Consider the following 19,190-nt stretch of genomic DNA (forward strand, 5'->3'; position numbering starts at 1 on the left):
GTCCACGTTCCTAAGCGTTTGCATGATGTCGTTTGCATTATATATACGTATATGATTTTGATACGGATTTTGACATACCGATTTGTATTCCACTTTGTTATCTGATTTGCTTTCGGTTTTGATCCATATTTCTGTACTCCGTGCTTTACATACTCAGTACATATTTCGTACTGACCCCCTTTCTTCGGGGGCTGCGTTTTATGCCCGCAGGTACAGACATTGGTGATCCTCCACAGTAGGCTTCCCTCTTTGCTATCCCGGAGTACTCCTCTTTGATCCGGAGTCCACTTTTGGTACAAACTCCTTTTTTTTTGTATATATTCTGTACATTTGACTATTTGGGTACGGCGGGGCCCTGTCTCGCCATATGTCTTTGTTTTGAATTCGTAGAGGCCTGTAGTCATATATGTGGGATGAGGGTCCTGTATGTGTTGGTTTGATTTCGTTTTCTGGTCTTAAAGCGGTCTGTTCATTATGATGGCCCCAAATGGCCTTTATGCCTATGTTTGCACTTTTGACCGGCGATGTCTATTCCGCCGCTCAGTTTGTATTTGATATGGTATTTTGATTTGGCGTGACCGCTTAAGACATATTTCGATAAGTTATGCTTGATATGATTTTTATGAAATTCTGAAATAAGTTTGGATTTGGCAATGAATACGTAATTTGGTCTGGGTACCCAAGTAGGGTGCCAGTCGCGGCCCACGGGGCTGGGTCGTGACAAATACTTTAGGCGATATAATCAATTTTTAACTTTTGTTATATTAACAATCCATTAAAAAGATAGTCAAAATCTGCGGGAAAATAATTTATGACATATGTATCAGTTACAAAATTTTTAGCAAATATAATCAGTCACCAAAATTTTAGGAGATATAATCAATTTTTATTAAATAATTTACAAAAAAGATACACGATTAGCTTGGGCAACTTTTAGAGTCAGTGAAAAGCTCTCAACGAAAACCCTAAAAAACAAATCCTAAACCCTAGTGTTTGACGTCGGCATGGCTACGACCACTGCCGGTGCATGGACACCCCTACCTGGGAGTGACCAGCATCGGCCTTAAGAAGAACCACCACCAAAACATCTATATGCCCAGAAATTAAACCCTTTGATTGAAATAGCCACTATAAAACCTAACCCAAACCCTATTCAAGAGAAACCTCTAACGTATGTGCATGGTGAGCCCATGGTGTTGTGGGATGAAGTGGAAGTGAATGCGATAATAATACAAGAGAAGCTTCAATACGTAGTGATACGTAAGTTCTCATATGGATGGCCTGAACTTGGAGAACTACGTAAAATAATCCCTCTTCAATGCGAGATAAAATCTGAGTGCCCCATTGGATACTTTTGTGAATGACATCTTCTTCTCAGATTATCATCCATGGAAGACCATATTCATATGATGTCCAAACCTGCATACTACTTGAAGGCTAAGGATGGTTTCTACCAGATGAGAGTGCAAAAATGGAACCTTAGTTCCATCCTGAATATGAAACCTCGACTGCCCTTGCATGGATATCCTTTCCTTCATTAGCTCCTAACTTTTTTGTGAAGGAGTCTCTTTTTAAAATGGCTAAAGCAGTAGGGAAACCTTTACATGTTGATATGGCAACAAAGAAAAAGTCCACACCTAGTTGTGCAAAGGTGAAGGTAGAGGTTGATCTGTTAAAAGACTTCCCTAAAAGAATTAATGTTGGTATGAAAAGGTCGGGCACCGGAGAGATCATTGCAAATTGGATTGATATTAAATATGATTACATGCCAAAGTATTGTAAATCATGCAGACTACAAGGGCACAATGAGAAGGAATGCTTTGTACTTCATCCAGATTTAAAACCAGCAAAGGAGAGTAAGGATGAAGAACATGCAGAGACAAGTTTTACTGATGCAAATATGAAACAACAAGGGCAGGTTACAAAGGATGCTACATGCACAAATCTTGTGTTGGATAAAGGGAAGAAAGCAATGAATACTGAAGTGCCAGCAAAAGATACTTGGAATCATGGCAGGAGAAAGAATGAAAAGGCATAAAAGAGGAATCAAGAGAATATGAACAAGAAGGTGGAGCATGAAGGAGTGATCAATGGTTGGGGATAGTAAAGGATAAGAGAATCTTCAATAATTCTCAGGCTGATGATGTTGGTAAGGATGTGAAAATTAATAATCGTTTTGCAGTCCTTGATGAACAAAATGAGAAGGAAATCAAATTGGAGGAAATGGAGAAACAAGACAAAGAAAACTTTGAAGCAGAAAAAGAATCAACAAAACCTTGGGTAGAAAAATCTTTTGGTAAGCAAGCAAAAAGTAGTGTTCCTGCTGAAGATCAAGTCAAACTGTCAGAAAGTATGAAGCAAAATCAGAAGGAGGTTCTAATAGTTGATGAAGATGGAAGCAATGGCTCAAAGATCAATGAGGGAGGAGATAATACTGAGCAAATAAAAGATCAGGTCATCAATAATACTACAATCCAGATTAACACAGACTTAGTAGAGACAGATGGAAAGCTTGCAGAATCAGTAGAGGGGCAAGAGGCAAATGGGAAAATTATTAGCACAAGCCAGGAAATAGTGGTGGAAAAGGGTGAACATGATAAGTGGAAAAAGGACAAGACAGAAGCAATCCTTAGATATCAGTCCTATTAATCATCCAAAGGAGCCTGGTGGATTAGTCCCAAAGACTCCAAGAAGTAATCCCCCTCAGGAAATAAAGGATCAGGAGCTTAAGGAAGATTTGCTTAATGTTCAAATTGATCAGGTGTCAAGAGCAGCATATCTCTCTCCTAGACAGACAAGGCAAATGAGAAACTTAAAGGTAAAAGGAGGAAAGAAGGAAGTTGTTCCCCCTGTCAAACTATTATCAAAGAGGAAGGTAGCCTTCAAACAATCTTAATCATGATGAATAAGCTCTTATTGTGGAACATCAGATCAGTTAATACTCAGCAATCCTTTGAGAGATTAACTAATCTGAATAGAAGAAACATATACAGTATTATTGGTCTGATGGAACCTTTTGAAGATGCTGAACAAGTAGAAAGATTTAGAAGAAAGTTAGGTATGGAAACAGCTTTTGTCAATATCTCAGGCAAAATCTCGTTATTCCTCTCAGAGGATGTACAGGGTTCAGTGGAGATAGACAATGAACAACAGATTACTTTGAAGCTGTTTCACCAAAGTTTAAACTGTCGTATAGTCTTTGGGATTCCATTAGCCAGGTTTCTAATATTTTAAACTGTCGTATAGTTTAAACTGGAGAACGAAGAATGCTTTGGGATTCCATTAGCCAGGTTTCTAATATTTTTGATTTACCTTGGCTAGTGGGAGGTGACTTCAATGTCATATCTACAGAAGGGGAAAAATTAGGAGGTCTGCCGGTCTTGTATAATGAAGTAGCAGATTTCAATCACTGTCTTAGCAGTTGTGGTTTATAGGATCTTGGATATGTAGGTAGCACATATACATGATGGAATGGAAGATCTGAAGAAGCATGCATTTTAAAAGATTGGACAGGATGGTTTGTAATGATAAATTGCTAGATGTAATGCCCACCATGAAGGTAACTTATCTGATAAAAAAGGGATCTGATCATTCTCCTTTGCAACTAGAGTGTTCCACAACTATTGAGGTGATCATAAAACCTTTTAAGTTCTTGGATTTTTGGGTCCAACATGAGAGTTTCCAGGAGATTATCAAGCAACACTGGTGTATAGATTTTGAAGGAAATCCATTTACCAAGTTTCATCACAAGCTCCAAAAGGTGAAGAATGCATTGAGAAATTGGAGCAAGAACAGATATGGCAATAGTTTTCAGCAAATTGCATCACTGGAAGAGGTAATCAAAGTCCATGAGGAGCAGTTTGAATCATCTCCAACAGTACAGAATAGAGAGAGACTACATAGGGTGCAGGCAGACCTTAGTAGATTCTTACACTTGGAAGAACTGTTTTGGAGATAGAAATGAACTCACTTGGTGATCTGATATATGTAAAAGGAAAGGAGATTCATGAGACAACTAACATAGAAGATGAAGCTGTGGCTATCAAAGAGGCTATTTATCATTGTGTGGCAAATAACATACAAGAGATACTGGTTGAGACAGACTCCATGGTGATGAAGAATATCACAGAAGGAACCTAGGAAATTCCATGGCAGCTCATTGTAATAGTGGAAGACATCAAACATCTGATAACAATGTGTGAGGTTAAGTTTCAACATGTCAAGAGGGAGGGAAATAGTCTAGGAGATTATATTGCAAATCAAGCCATTTTGCTGGGAGCAGTAGAATATAAGCAACACATACATTTTCCTTCTCAAGGTAGGAGGCTCTTGAACCTAGACAAATAGCATTATCCAAATATCAGATTAAGAACTTTGAAGATAGGATGATCAGAGGTAATGGAACTGCAGTTGGAGCATGGATAATTCTTATAATTCTACAGCATCAGTAACATCAGGCAGCATGGATGGAGATGTTATACACATGTAATACAACATCAGGCAAATATCAGTACAAGATTTCAAAGATGCAACAAGCTCAACAGTCCTATTTCTTTGCATTTTTAGACCTTTCTTTTCTACTATTTTTGTTCTTCCTTTATTTTTGCCTATTTTGGCTTTTCTGGATCTTTGTACTTTTACCTTTATTTGATTATTAATAAAACAAATCAATAGGCATGTCCTATTGATATATTTGATTAAAAAAAATACTAAATAATTTACAACAAAAACAAAAAACTTTAGTCAAATCTTTGGAGTAAACTATTTTTTTTTTAAATAAAACAACTAGCAGTAGGCATAGTTGTGAATTTTATAAAAATAAAATTCTGTACTGAAAGTGTAAAGAAAAGGCAAAAGTAAAAACGATTACAAGGCCAAAAGTGCCTAGAAATCAAAGGCAAAACAACCTAAGTAGCTCTATCTAGCCTAATGTATGCATGACCATTCCAAGACTTGGCTTGATTCCATTTCAGTCACCTCAAGCTCTCACCAGGTGCTATGTAATCAAATGCCAACTGAAGTATCCTTCCAACTTGCAACTGTGCAAAATCAGGCCTTTTATGCTAGCCAAAGCTGTATATAATCTGAGTCTCCTGAACTTGAATATGAAAGCATTTGAATATGACAGTTTATCTGTACTTATCCTCTATCACAAAGGAGATTCTTCCAACAGGATGAACATGAAGTTAATACCACACATTGGATAGAATTTTCTTAGTAACAGATTCAAGAGCAGATAAACTTGATCTTGAAATACTCCCACCTTGATATTCTTATCAACAATGATCTGCAGCTTTCAGAGTTACTGCATTTGAACTTATGAATTACATGCTTTAATCTGGCTCCCTAGGAATTACTGTTTTAAATCTTAAGCTTGGCAAATGCATTTTATCCATGTTTACAAGTCTCTTAGTTGTAGTTGGTAAATCAGTAAATAGCTCAAAGTTAAGAGTACCTGCAAAATCAAAAACATAGTTAGTTAAAAAATCAGCAAGCTGATTGCCCTCTCTCAGCACATGTCTAACTTGTATCAGTCCCTTCATTCTCCATTCTCTAATCTTCTGCACCTCCATACTAATAATCCATGGAACTTCCCAGTCCCCTTATACTATCTTCATTAAACCAAGTGAATCAGTCTCCAATATCAGTGGTAGATACTGCTGTGTTATACAAAATATAATGCCATCATGCATTGCTTTTGCCTCTGCACACAGACAGGTTGTATCTGAAATCCTGCTACCAGTAGCATGAATGAACTCTCGTTTATGATTTCTCACAAAACATGCAGATGCACTAGGACCAGGATTTCCCCTGGAGGCACCATCACTATTACATTTGTACCAACCTGCAGGAGGGCTAATCCATTGAACTAGTATATACTGTATGTGAGGCCTATATTGTTCCAAATGTTGTACCAGCTGAGGCCAAGAGTTTGGAAAATTTGTCATCCATGGATATCTAGTTTTGGCCAGTTGAATGAGATTAAGATTAATGTCATATATGACCCTATGACTAGACATATTACCACCATGAAAAACTGTGTTTCTTCTTTTCCAAAGTTGCCAAAGTATGATTGCAGGATCTGCTTGGTATAATGGTTTCAGCTTTGAAGAACACTTTGTGTCCCACCATTTATTGATAGTTTTATTAACTTGAATGAAAGGGCCTTGCACACCTACTGCTGCTGAGAACATCTTCCATATATCTGCAGCATATTGTCCTGTAACAAACATATGGTTCATCGTTTCTTGGCGGGGCTGAGCACAACACTTGCATATAGACACAATAGATATCCCCATCTTTGCAAGTACATTATCAACAGGTAACTTCGCTTCCACACTCTCCACAAGAAGAAAGCAATCTTGAAAGACAAACCTTTTGTCCAGAGTTGCTTATAACACTAGTTTGAGGCACGTCTCTGTCTTATTACTTCCCATGCACTACTAATAGTGTACTTACCACTACTAGTGAGCATCTAGCAGGCCTTATCCATATCTTTTGAGGGAGTGTCAATGTGCATCTCCTTTCTTATATGATCAATAATATCTTCTGGCACAGTTTGTTTCAATGTCTGATAATTCCAAGTCCCATTCTCTATCACATCTGCAACCTCCAGAATACTGTCATCCATAGGGAAATTAGACGGCGTAAGCTGGGCAAAAGGACCAATTTTAGTCCAGTTGTCAAACCAAAAGTTAGCAGAACCATTTCTTAGTTCCCACCAGATCTCCCCTTTTATAGCATCTCTTGATTCTAGCATCTTTTTCCATAATTGTAAGCCTCCTTTCCATTGAGCCCCGGTTGGAATATGTTTCTTACAGTACTTATTCCATATGAATGTTGGCCACAAGGTACCAGAAGTTTTGAATCTCCACCATAGCTTAGTGAATAAAGCTTTTGATACATCAAAAAGGGACCTAAATCCCAATCCTCCCTCCTGTTTAGGAACACACACTTTCAGCCAAGCTGACCAGTGTCTACTCTTGTCTTCTTCCTTATTACTCCAATAAAATCTTGCAAAGATTTTATGCAGTTCATTTAGTGTGTACTTAGTAGGTGCCATTGCAGATACAAGGTACATTGGCATACTTTGTAAGACACTGTTGATAAAAACTGCCTTCCCTCCAAATGATAACAACCTTCCTTTCCAGTTCTGCAGCCTATCTTTCATCCTCTTAATTATATCATTATAAACTTCCCTTTTTCTAGAGTGGAAGATAGGACAGCCAAGATACTTGAAGGGAAACATGCCTCTTGTAAAACCAGTTACCTGCTCAACTTCTTGACATAATTACACTGCTGATTTCTGATGCATGTAAAATAAACTTTTCTCTCTATTTATCAATTGACCTGACAACTTTTCATAATCTCTCAGAACATTCATAGTCAGTTCCAATGATAGTTTATCAGCTGATGCAAAGATGATGGTATCATCAGCATAAGTAAGATGATTGAGGTTTGCACTCCATTTAGGTATACCAAAGCACTTATACTGATCATGCTCAAATAAAGAGTTAAGTGCTCTAGATAGCACTTCTGCTGAAAGTATAAATAGAGCAGGTGACAATGGATCACCTTGCTTCACACCCCTTGTAGAGTGGAAAAAACCATAAGATTGGCCATTCAACAAAACTAAATACCAATTATTTGCCAACAGCCTCCATATCTGGTCCATAAAAATTTCTACAAATCCCATTCTTCTCAGCACCCTAGTTAAATATAGCCAGAACATTCTATCATATGCCTTAGCCATATCTAACTTAATCACCACATGTGCAGGTTTACCTCTCTTTCTAATATTTGTGACAATTTCTTGAGTGAGCAACACATTCTAAATAATGCTTCTTCCCTTCACAAAACTAGACTAGTTGCTAGAGATCAAACCTGGTAGAATCTTATCCATTCTTCCATGAACCACCCTCGAAATGACCTTGTTTATGAAGTTACTCAAGCTAATTGGTCTGAGATCCCCAAAAGTGTGAACTTCTGATTTCTTAAGGTTCAACACCAAATTAGTATGAGTTACTGATTTTGGGAGAGTATGACCTTCATAGAAATCCTGAACCATTCTGAATACATCCATTCCTACAATGTCCCAACATGAATGAAAGAAAGTTCCTGATAATCCATCAGGACCACAAGCACTCTCTCTTTTAAGTTCAAAAACAACATTCTTTACTTCTTCTTGGGATGGAAGTGCACAAAGCAAATCATTGATTTCAGAAGAGACCATCTGTGGAATATGCTTCAGCATGCCAAAATCTAGAGTCCCCTCCTCTTGAGAGAATTGTTGTTGGAAGAAATTAACCACTTCTGCTGCAAGCTGCTCCTTATCTTCTATCCACTCACCATCAGATATTTGAATTCTATTCACCTGTAACCTTTTTCTCCTTCCATTTACTAAATTGTGAAAAAACCTAGTGTTTCTATCACCTTCAGAAAACCAAGTGTATCCTGCTTTTTGTCTCCAAAACTCTTCCTCATAATGTAAATGTCACACCCCGTACTTTCAGAGAAGCACTTAGTAAATTTGAACGTAAGTATGTCGAGCTATGGCTAAGTAAAACAACTTTGGAATATAAGGAGCAAGCATTATTGAGTATATTTAATGAGTGAAGGATGTATATAAGGTATACCGGAAGGTTTTATAAGGAAATGAGTGGAAGAAACGGAGTAGTATGACTTTGGAGAAAGGATGGGTAAAGTTTCGTGTGGAGATTTTGGTCCAACTTGAGGGAATAATATCTCTTAGCATATGAAGTGTTTTAAGGTGTTTCAAAATTCTAAATTGAAGTTCGTCGAGTCTAGTTTCCAACACAACAAACCGCTCATCGATAGGACATCGTAGTAGAGAATTATGGACGTTACAAGTTCGGCTGACAAAGCAGAAACGTTGCTATAGTAACCGGGCTGCTACAGTGCTACTACAGTACTACTTGCTACAGTGACCCCGACCCGAATTTGACCCACTATTTAAGGACCAAATCTGATCCTAAACCTTATTTTTCAGCCAAGAATTCTCCAAATATTTCCCAAATCTTCTAGAAAATTCTCCCAACTTCTGTCCACTAGATTTTAACGCGAATTAAGTATAATATCTGGATTTAAGTTTGGACAATGCGTAGTTGCGATTATACTATCGTCTTGCGGTGAATCTTGGTTGGAATTCAAGGCATATATTGGAGATATCGCGGTACTAGCGAGAATAAGGTATGAATCTCTCCCTATTGATATGGATATAAGTTTATTTATGGAAGTAGAGTTGTAGAATAATCATATAGTGGATTTGTTGGTGGAAAAATTGGAAAAATGTCGTGTGGGATATTTTATGGAATATGTTGGTATTGATAATATTGTGGTTGATGTTGGTATTGTTGTTATTGTTGTTGGTTGCTGGATTATGGTTTCGGGTTAGGCATATAAACAGGGGAGATGCTGCCCGAATTTCGGCAGATTGTAAAGGGATTTTAATCAAAGGCTTAAGATAAGTGTATGATGGTGAGCCTAATAATAGTATGAACGATTTTATATGTAGATTACAAGTTAGTAGATAAGTGGGAAGGTCAAGTAGCAAGATTCCAGGTATGTTAAGACTAAACCTTTCTTTCTTAAGGCATGATTCCTTTGTTGTGAACCTATATATGACATCTTCAATAAACTCATTTCTAAAAGTACCAAAGCTTATGGTTCCCGTTGTTCTTGTGATATCCTTGAGCTTGTTTCATAGTTATTGATGTTGATCTCATCTTATGACTTTGTTCCTTCAAGGTGAGACGTGTTCATGATGACGGTTCCATAATAATAATCAAATGAGTTTAGGAACAGGTTCTTAAGGGATGTTTTATAGGACACGAATAGAGTGCTAGTAGAGGATCCCTAATGAGGTATTTAATGTTTGAAGAGAGGTTCATGTTGTATCTTAGGAATTGGTTATAGTTTAGTCAGGTGGGAATAAGTACTAATAGCCTGAGCTGTGCTTATAAGTCTTATGTGATTATGTAGACCCTACGAGTTAAGTGATGACCGCGGGAAGTGCATAGAGATTACTTGTAGATGTTTAGTTATGATGTTGATTATAATTACCACTGGTCTACGACCAGTTGGGCAGATGTATATATTTACCACTGGACTGCAGCCAGTCAGGCAATTACCACCGTGCTACGGCCGGTCGGGCAGTTACCGCTGATCAGTCGGGCAGTTGCGCTCTATCATCGGGCGATAATCGGACGGGCAATTATTACCACCGGACTGCAACCGGTCGGGCAGTTAGTATAGGATGATTAGTAAGATAAAGGTATAGTACTGTACATAGATATGGTTAAGCATGCGAGAGTATATAGAGACATGTATATGTATATATGGATCGGGTTGCACGCCGCAACATATGTTCAGATAATGTTTGATGATAAGTTAACCAGGGCCATGGTAGGGTATACAGACCTCGTAAAGATTACAAGAAGATGAAGGGGTATGTATACATGTGCTAGATTTCTATCGGTAGTTCAGAAATGCCATGTTGATTCTTATTCTTCTCATCTTTAGTAAATGGCTATTTTGTTGCACTTTCCACCTTGCATACTCAGTACATTGCTCGTACTGACGTCCCTTTGCTGGGGGCGCTGCGTTTCATGCCTGCAGGTCTTGAGATACATCTTGACGGATCTTTCAGTTAGGATACCAGCTCAGTAGGCAAAGTCGTGGCACTCTACTTGCTTCGGAGTTTCCCTGTGAGTCAGCACGGTTGCATATACATTTGCATGGGTATGGCGAGGCCCTGTTCCGTCCACTTTATGTCATGTACTCTTATAGAGGCTCGTAGACAAATATGCACAGTTAGATATCATATAATTATCTTGACTTATACTATGTTGTATCATTATTAAGGATAGCCTTACCGGCATATGCACTTGAGATTAGTTTAAAGACGTAAGTATCTTTTGTTTTGGGCTTGTGCCCCTATGGCTTATAGTACCTTGGTCTTATGTTGCCTTTCGAGATACAGAAAATGTGAGTTACAGTTTGGTTCACTCAGTTCCCGTAGGGTGCCGAGTGCCAATCACGCCTTACCAAGATCGGGGGTGTGACAGTAAATACTTCTTCAGTTCAGCCTGAGCAAGCTGCAAGACTATTCTATTTTCTGCAGAAGGATCATCTTCAAACAGTTGTTCCTTAATTCTCACTATATCTTCCCAGATGATAAGTTATTTGAAGATATCTCCAAAAGCCAGTCTACTCCAAGCAGATAGAGCCCCTTTTACTTCTTGATCTTCTGTTTAAGAACCAAAAAAGGATTGCCAATACTCTCCTCAGACCAATTCGGCCTTACTATGTCCAAGAAATCTTTATGCTCAATCCAAAATTTCAAAAACCTGAATGGTTTTATGAAAATCTGAACTTCCTCACCCAAAGTAATAAGATGTGGGGCATGATCAGATCCAGTCCTGGATAGATGCTCCACTTCAATGTGACCAAACCATTGTTGAAACTGTGAGTTAAAGAAGATTCTGTCCAATCTTTCAAATATACAATCATCCCCAGCCCTGCCATTCCACCATGTAAAAGGACTGCTTTTAAAACCTGTTTCAAATAAATCACATGAGTTGATACAAAAGGCAAAATCCTCATAGTCCTGAGGGACTAGAGGGACTCCACCTATTTTCTCCTCTTCATTCATCACTACATTAAAATCTCCCCCTACCTACCCAGGCATGTCAAATAAGCCAGCTAACTGATAAATACTATCCCAAAAAGGCATTATTTCTACTTCATCACATTTATCATATACCAAAGTTGTTATAAGATATCTATTGTGCTCCTGAAGAAACAGTTTCAAGGTGACCTGCTGTGCAGTATCAAATAAAATTTCCACATCTACATTCTCCTCTACAAAAAACCAAATCTTTCCATTACAGTTTGCAACAGCTTGATGCATCCATAACCTCCTTTTGAATTTTTGTATCTGTCTAACATGTTGAAAAAGCTCCATTAAGGCAACTAACATAAACCCGTGATGTCTATGTAACATTTGAAGTCTGTGAAAAGCTTGTTGTGTCTGCACTGATCTAATATTCCAAATGAATGTTTTAATCATCATTTAAAACTTTGACTTAATACTGGCAGATCTCTTTGGCACAACCCTGGTAGGTTGTTGTGGCTCTGCACCTACTGGTTTCTTTCCTTCTATCTGTTTCTTGCCTTTCCTTCCACCTTTGAACTTTGATGTTGGAGAAATATCTACTTGTTTGCATACCTGCTCAAGCTTCTGCTCAACAGACTCCTCCAGGTCATCCTCATTAATGTGACAATTCTCTTTATCCTCTAAATGACCTTCAACATTTTCAGCATTATGGGAAATAATATCATGTAATCTCTACATGGGGGAATCAGTCTTCAATAACTGTAAAGGCTGAGCCAACGGGCTACTGATAACAATAGCATTTTCAGCAGTTGGTTGAGGTGAATAGAGTCCACCTCCACCTAGATAGTCTATGCCAACACTATCTCTATTCACCACATCTCCTCCCATAGTCTTTTCCTCATCCACCCTGCCCCCCATTTATTAGAAGGAGAATGATTACTAACTTCTAATATACCATCATGATCTACTACTACCTCCTCTAGATTACTGTGAGCTTTTCCAGTTTCCCTTTTGTTCTCAACTTCCTCTCTATGTGCTATGATCTCCTCCTCTTTGTCTACTTCTTCTTCTATGTTGGATGTACCTATAGGTGGCACAACTTCTTGAACTTGATATGATACATTAATTTGTTGCACTATATCAAACTTTTCAATCTTGTCCTCCTTCTCCTTGACTTCAGTTGCAGGAGAACTATATTCCACTATATTAGCATTCAAACCCACAGTGTTAACTTCCACCTCATCTACTTGCAGTGTTAGTTCATCCTCCACAGGTTCTACTCCTTGTTCCACAACCCCTTCATTCTGTAAAGCTTTAAAAGCATTTTGAGTTTGAACTTCTGCTAAATTCCCATTTATAGGCCTCCCATCTATAAACTTTTCTGGATTCTTTTCTTTTGTAAACACCCTCTTATCTTTGACAGTATTCCAATCTTCAGGGCCTCCACCCTATCTCCACCCTGGTCTTCTAAAATTCCTATAATGCCCCTTATTTGGCTGAGAGCATCTTGAGGTTCTGCAGTCTTGCCCTTGTATTCTTTTTCTACATATGCCCCTTACCAATTACAGCATATTGGAGCTTCTCAATTATGTTCATACGTTCAACTTCTGCTTCTGTCCATTCCACCACGTGTTCTCCTTCAACTATGTCAATTGATTTGATTGGAATAGGCTCAATGACAGTTTCCATCGATTGTATGGTGTCATTACCATCTTTATTCACTATTGTTGCAAAGTTCTTAGTAATTGTCATCGTTTCTGCATAGTTTTCATGGCTGTTAGGATTAGGGCGTTTAGAGTTTATGGAGGAAGATGCTGCCATGAGAGGGTTCGTGGATGAAGAAGGGGTGGTCAAAAGAGGGAATTGTAGTGTAGAGGAGATTGCCAAAGGCTGGCCAGCCACCAAAGGTGGCTGACCAGTGGCCGGCGCCGCCATGAAGGTTTAGAATAAGGTTAGGGTTTGCATGGGAATAGGATAGAGAAGGGAGTATTTAATCCTCAAGTTTTAATCATCTTTGGAGTAAGCTAGCCATTTTCTTTAATGTCTTTCCTCATTTATCAACATTTGAATATAACGTATTGTTGGAAAATGTCTTGACAGATTACCCTTTGGGAAATTTATGTTAGTTATTTTAATTAGTCCCTTGTCACGGTCCAAAACATGGATCATGCGGGCACCTACACAATCCCACCCGATAGGCGAACCCTTCCCAAAACAATTTCTTAATTGCACCAAAATAAAAAGACTAAATAACTAGCCATTTTATAAACATCATTCTAGGAAAAGAAGTTAACAAAAGTAATATTTTATTCAATAACCGTTTCCCAAAACTGGGTCTAGCCTCGTAGAAGAGCTTTTAAGATTTACAACTCGGAATGAAGTACAACACAACCTAAGTATAATCTCTGTCTTAGAATGAAAGTTAACCGAAGGTTTGGGATGGACACCGTGAGATCTTCAGAAGCTAATGAAATCTCAAACATAACTTGTAACAACTCTACACCTCAAATAGGGTGTAGCAAGAGTAGTGTCAGTATAGCACAGGTACTGGTAAGCATCATATGCCGACAACGATTAGAAAAACATATATAATAGATAGAAGTCAAACATATAAGAATATTAGGCAATCAAACCCAATTAATAGGCATCCTCAGGTAGCGGTCCGCAACAAATAATTACAATATAGAAATTGTCTTAGATCATGGGCCTAGATACAACCTTCTAATCCTCAGTCCATTAGCTTTCTAACCACATACTAATACATGCATAAGTTGTCCCAACTCATAAGATAGAAAGGTCTTGCTATGTTCAATTTATATCATAAAGTCATATTTCCAATCCTCAGTATATGTTCTCCTTACCAAGAATCCTACCACGTAAATTAACAAACCTTTAATGAGCATTACACAACCAAGGAGCAAACAATAAGGAAATCACAATGATGTAAATGTAGTGCACATGAATGGGAATGTATGCAATGCAATGGACAATGTCACCAACCATACACACATGCTACTGACGAAAATCCTCCACATCTAGATCAATGTTTTAAAAGGCGGAGGCGTGAGGCAAGGCGAGGCGAGGCGAGGCGAGACATTCTACTTAGCATAGGGCGAGGCGCAAGCCCTGAGGCATGGAGCATACACCCCCTAAATCTTTAAATATTTAATTTATAATATAGTAAAATAGTGCAATAACACAAAACTTATATTAAAAAAAATACATTAATAGTTTAAAAAATTAAAACATTAAAGAAACTCAAAGAAAATGAAACTTCTAATATGATTTTACAAGTATAAATAATGCAATGATATAAAAGCTATTATGAGATGCAAATCAACTCTAACATCTTACTTTCAAACAATAAAAGAATCACAATTTCTTAAAATACATTACTACCATACTATGAAATTTACCTCCCTTAAAGAAAATAATCAATAAACTTTATTTGAATCATAATTAAAACATCACTCCTTCATGAATAAAAGCAAAAATACTTTCAAATAGTGAAATAATAAAATATGATACGGATAGTTATGCTGTAACTTATTTTGTTTTGACAATTTAACAAAAATGTATAAAGAACCAGATGCACTAACAAGAAAGCTGAGGGGATATTTGTGCTTAGTTATTTCAGACTCTGGGAGAGAACAGGTAAAGGATCAGGTCCTTATTCGTACAAAGGTCAACATTACAGTTGTAAAGATGCTGACACACACACCCCCTTAGAGTAGAGCAACATTGGAGTTTCTGTGTCCTGATGCGTCCTGTCACTCTTATCTTAACTCTCCTCTTATATAAGCAGCATATTCCAAGGAGAAGACGAACACTTACACAAAATGTAGATCTCAAGTGCAAGTCTCCACTCTCCAAAGGGTGTACAAGAACAAGGCAGTACCAGATCCAAGAACCTGTTCTCTACAACTGAAGATTTGTTGAGTTCTAGGATTGTTAGGTCTTTCGTTCTTTTGTGCTTAAATTGTAAACCTACTCTTCCCAAAAAGGAAGCTTTTTGTAGGTGTTCTAAATTCTCAAGGTTGCTTCCACAAGCTCTGAAGTGGTACACTAGGCTAGAGTTAGCTTAGTTGTATTAGTTGAATTCTCAAAGGTTGCTTGTTGGAAGAGTGTCTTCACAAGAACTTTGAGTGGTACACTAGCTAGAGTTAGTCTAGGTGCATTAGTTTCCTTAGCTAGAGTTAGTCAAGTGGAGATGTTTCAATTGGTGTGTTACAAAGGTGAAGGGACTATGCGAGTTAGTTCCTAGGTTGCAACTATTGTAAGGGTGAGGGATTATGAGAGTTAATTCCTAGTTTGCAATAGGTTGTAATCGGAAGTTTCTCGGTTAGTGAAGCTAAAATACTACTGGGACAGGTCTTGGTTTTTAATCTCTTGAGCAAGGAGTTTTCCACGGTAAAATTGTGCCTTCTTTACTTACTGTATTGCATAATGGAACTGGTACACACAACCAGGTCCCTCATATACTGTTTGGTGGATGCACAACCTACATCAGATACTTTTGAGACATAAGACAAAAAAACATGAAGATCAATGATAAGTGAAGGTGTAAAATTCTTCTATCTATTTTTAAATAATGTTAATTGTTATTCACCCTCACGGTGTTCTCAATCAGTAAATATGCAATACTAAGGCTTGTTATTTGAGTTACTCTCAATCTTCTTAGTTCTATAGATGAAAAAACCATTAGTCATCATTTTATTAAAGAACTATGAGGGTCACCAACATAATTTATGTAAGAACTGTTAGCCGAGCCCCGAGCATTGGGCGTTAGACGTATTTAGGGCGTACAGTCGGGCATAAGCCTCACAGAACTAAGCCCCACACGTAAGCCCGAGGCATTTTGCTAGAGCCCCACCCCGAGGCGAGTCCCAAAACTGCCTTTGAAAATACTGGTCTCGATAGTCATGACCCATGGGGTACCCACGAAGTCCATGTACCAGTCACTCTGTACACAGCCCAGAGATGACTTCCACACTACTACCCACTCCGTACACAACCCTGAGATGGCTTCCATATCAAATCTATCCACAATCTCGAATGTTCCTTTCTCACTTATCATCACCAGTACCAATCACAGTCCGTATCGATGAATCATGTAAATGTGTATAAATGCTATGCATGATGTCAATATCATGTGTAAATCACAATAAAATAACATTTGTGCCTCTACATGAGCACACATCACAATACCAATCCTAAATTAATGTTCTTTCCTTTATCGATGATATGTGACAAGATAAGTGAGAGATAGATGCATTACAAACACAAAATAGAAAATGGGCAACAAGCCTAACACCTCATACATGGGAACAAGACAAATAACAATAAATAAGGCGACAAGCCCACAAAGTTCAAAAACCATACCAACCTAAGAATATCCATCCAACTTCATACCCGAAGGTCTACTTGATTTCTTCGTCAATCAGTGACTTCTACATATGCTTCGGTAATTGAAGTATAACCCAAAGCTAATGGTAGTTCCAAGTTCAATAGTGTTTTGATGATTTTTAAACTGTTTTAGAACTAGATAGAGACCTGGTCTGTAATATGCTCTCTGTGCACCTTGCTTTGTCGGCAGAGACAGTTGTAAATGTGAGCCACTTGGTGCACATAAGTACAACTGTAAGTTGGCCCATGCTTTAGGTCAAAATGAATGAGCGGTCTCTATCCATCCCACATGCTCCCACTATATATACAACATGATGACAACATATTAAGTAGACTTGAAAATCAAATCTAAATCGTGCAAAGATGCCGACACAAGTTCTTAGGATCTCTCAAGAACAAAGTCACCTACAAGTTGAAGAAAATGATCTAGACACGAGTTTTAGTATAAGTTCTTTACATTGTTGTGAGTCTTTGTTCGTTTGTGCTTAAACTGTAAACCTACTCTTCTTGTTTAGAAGCTATTTGTTGGTGATTTAAATTCTCAAAGTGTGGTTGTTGGAAGTATGTTTCCACAAGCTTTTGAGTGGTACACTAGGCTAGAGTTAGTCTAGGTGTATTAGTAGTCCTTGGCTAGAGTTAGCCAAGTGGAGCTGCTTGCAATCGGAGCATTGCAGTGTGGAGGGACTACGGAGGTTAGTTCCTAGGTTATAAAAGCGTTATTATAAGAGTGAGGGATTATGGGAGTTATTTCCTAGATTACTATAGAGTTGTAACCTGAAGTTGCTCGTGTAGTGGAGTTGAAATCCTACTGCGGTAGGTCGTGGTTTTTAATCCGTTGAGCAAGGAGTTTTCCACAGTAAAATCGTGCCTTCTTTACTTACTACACTGTCTCAGGGAACCGGTAGATAACCAGGTGCCTCATAGATTGTTTGGTGGATGCACAACCTGCAATAATTGGTATCAGAGTGGGTGCTTTCGAAAAGGTTAACACCTAGAAAGAATATGTGAAATAGCAGCCCCACCAAACCTGGAAGAAGGTCAATAATTCACCAGACCGCCCAGATTCAACAAAATTATTATGGGTGGTAGAAGGCAAGAATGCATGACTTCATTATGGCTAAGGACTCAGAACTATGGGACATTATTTGTGATGGTCCTCATGTTCCTGTAAACAAAGATGAAGCTGACATGGAAACCACTCTAAAAACGAGGCAAGAATATAATGAGGTAGACAGGAAGGCTGTAAAGAAGAACTGCAAAGCAAAGAAGATTCTTGTCTGTTGAATTGGAGCTGATGAGTACAATCAAATTTCAGCATGTACAACTGCTAAAGAGATCTGGGAAGCTCTCCAAACTGCCCATGAAGGAACATCTCAGGTAAAAAACTCCAAGATTGACATGCTCACTACAGAGTATGAGTTGTTCAAAATAAAAGAGGACAGATCTATCCACGACATGCACACTAGATTCACCTCTTTAATCAACAAACTCAGCTCTCTAGGAGAGGTTATCACATCTATCAAGATGGTAAGGAAATTACTCGGAGTTTTGCCCGATTCTTGGGACATCAAAGTAAATGCCATCTATGAAGCCAAAGATCTCGCTAAGCTGACTGTTGATGAAATAATAGGAAATCTCAAGACATATGAGATAAAGATGACCTTGAAGAAGGAAGAAAAGAATGAAGCAAAAAGGGAGAGAAATCTCGTTCTTTAAGCTAAAAAGGGGATTCAAGTGACGATGAATCTGAAATGGCCTATCTTACTCGGAGGTTTCATAAGATAATCAAGAAGAATGATGGATTCACCAAGATAGGGAGCTGACCACTTCAGAGGAAACGACAACTGCTGTCACAAATGTGGTGTCACACCCCAACCTCGCTAGGGTGTGATGGGCACCCGACCCTTACTTAGGGCAGAGCGAACCCTCAGACTCTTACTGCACATAACGTCACGTCAAACTTTTTTTTTTTAAATCAAAGATGATAAAGTACATAGCAAAAATTTTCTTTCAGAAATATTCTTTCTCGTGGCTTTCAAGCCGAACAAATCTGTGACCATACAAATTCGGTGCATAACATAAACAGACATATCGGCTGACGGAGCCGCTTACAGACTGACAACCAATACCCACGACACTGTCTGCA

General features: G+C 38.3%; 3 protein-coding genes across 3 annotated transcripts; 1 reads left to right on the plus strand and 2 right to left on the minus strand.

The window, feature by feature from the left end:
• Positions 1–5,333: 5,333 nt before the first annotated feature.
• Positions 5,334–6,299, minus strand: LOC132612993 (uncharacterized). The gene is made up of 2 exons (XM_060327056.1): positions 5,624–6,299; positions 5,334–5,455 (listed from the first exon to the last, which is right to left on the minus strand). The coding sequence occupies exons 1-2, from the start codon at positions 6,297–6,299 to the stop codon at positions 5,334–5,336; spliced, it is 798 nt and encodes a 265-aa protein (XP_060183039.1).
• A 1,565-nt stretch (positions 6,300–7,864) lies between these two features.
• Positions 7,865–11,986, minus strand: LOC132612994 (uncharacterized). Its single transcript, XM_060327057.1, has 3 exons — positions 11,786–11,986; positions 11,302–11,698; positions 7,865–8,454 (listed from the first exon to the last, which is right to left on the minus strand). Exons 1-3 carry the CDS (start codon positions 11,984–11,986, stop codon positions 7,865–7,867), a joined length of 1,188 nt encoding a protein of 395 aa, XP_060183040.1.
• A 6,171-nt stretch (positions 11,987–18,157) lies between these two features.
• LOC132612995 (uncharacterized) lies at positions 18,158–18,760 on the plus strand. Its single transcript, XM_060327058.1, has 2 exons — positions 18,158–18,299; positions 18,360–18,760. The coding sequence occupies exons 1-2, from the start codon at positions 18,158–18,160 to the stop codon at positions 18,758–18,760; spliced, it is 543 nt and encodes a 180-aa protein (XP_060183041.1).
• The last annotated feature ends 430 nt before the right edge of the window (positions 18,761–19,190 follow it).

Source organism: Lycium barbarum, chromosome 10 (genome assembly GCF_019175385.1).
Source record: "Lycium barbarum isolate Lr01 chromosome 10, ASM1917538v2, whole genome shotgun sequence".
NCBI lineage: Eukaryota > Viridiplantae > Streptophyta > Magnoliopsida > Solanales > Solanaceae > Lycium > Lycium barbarum.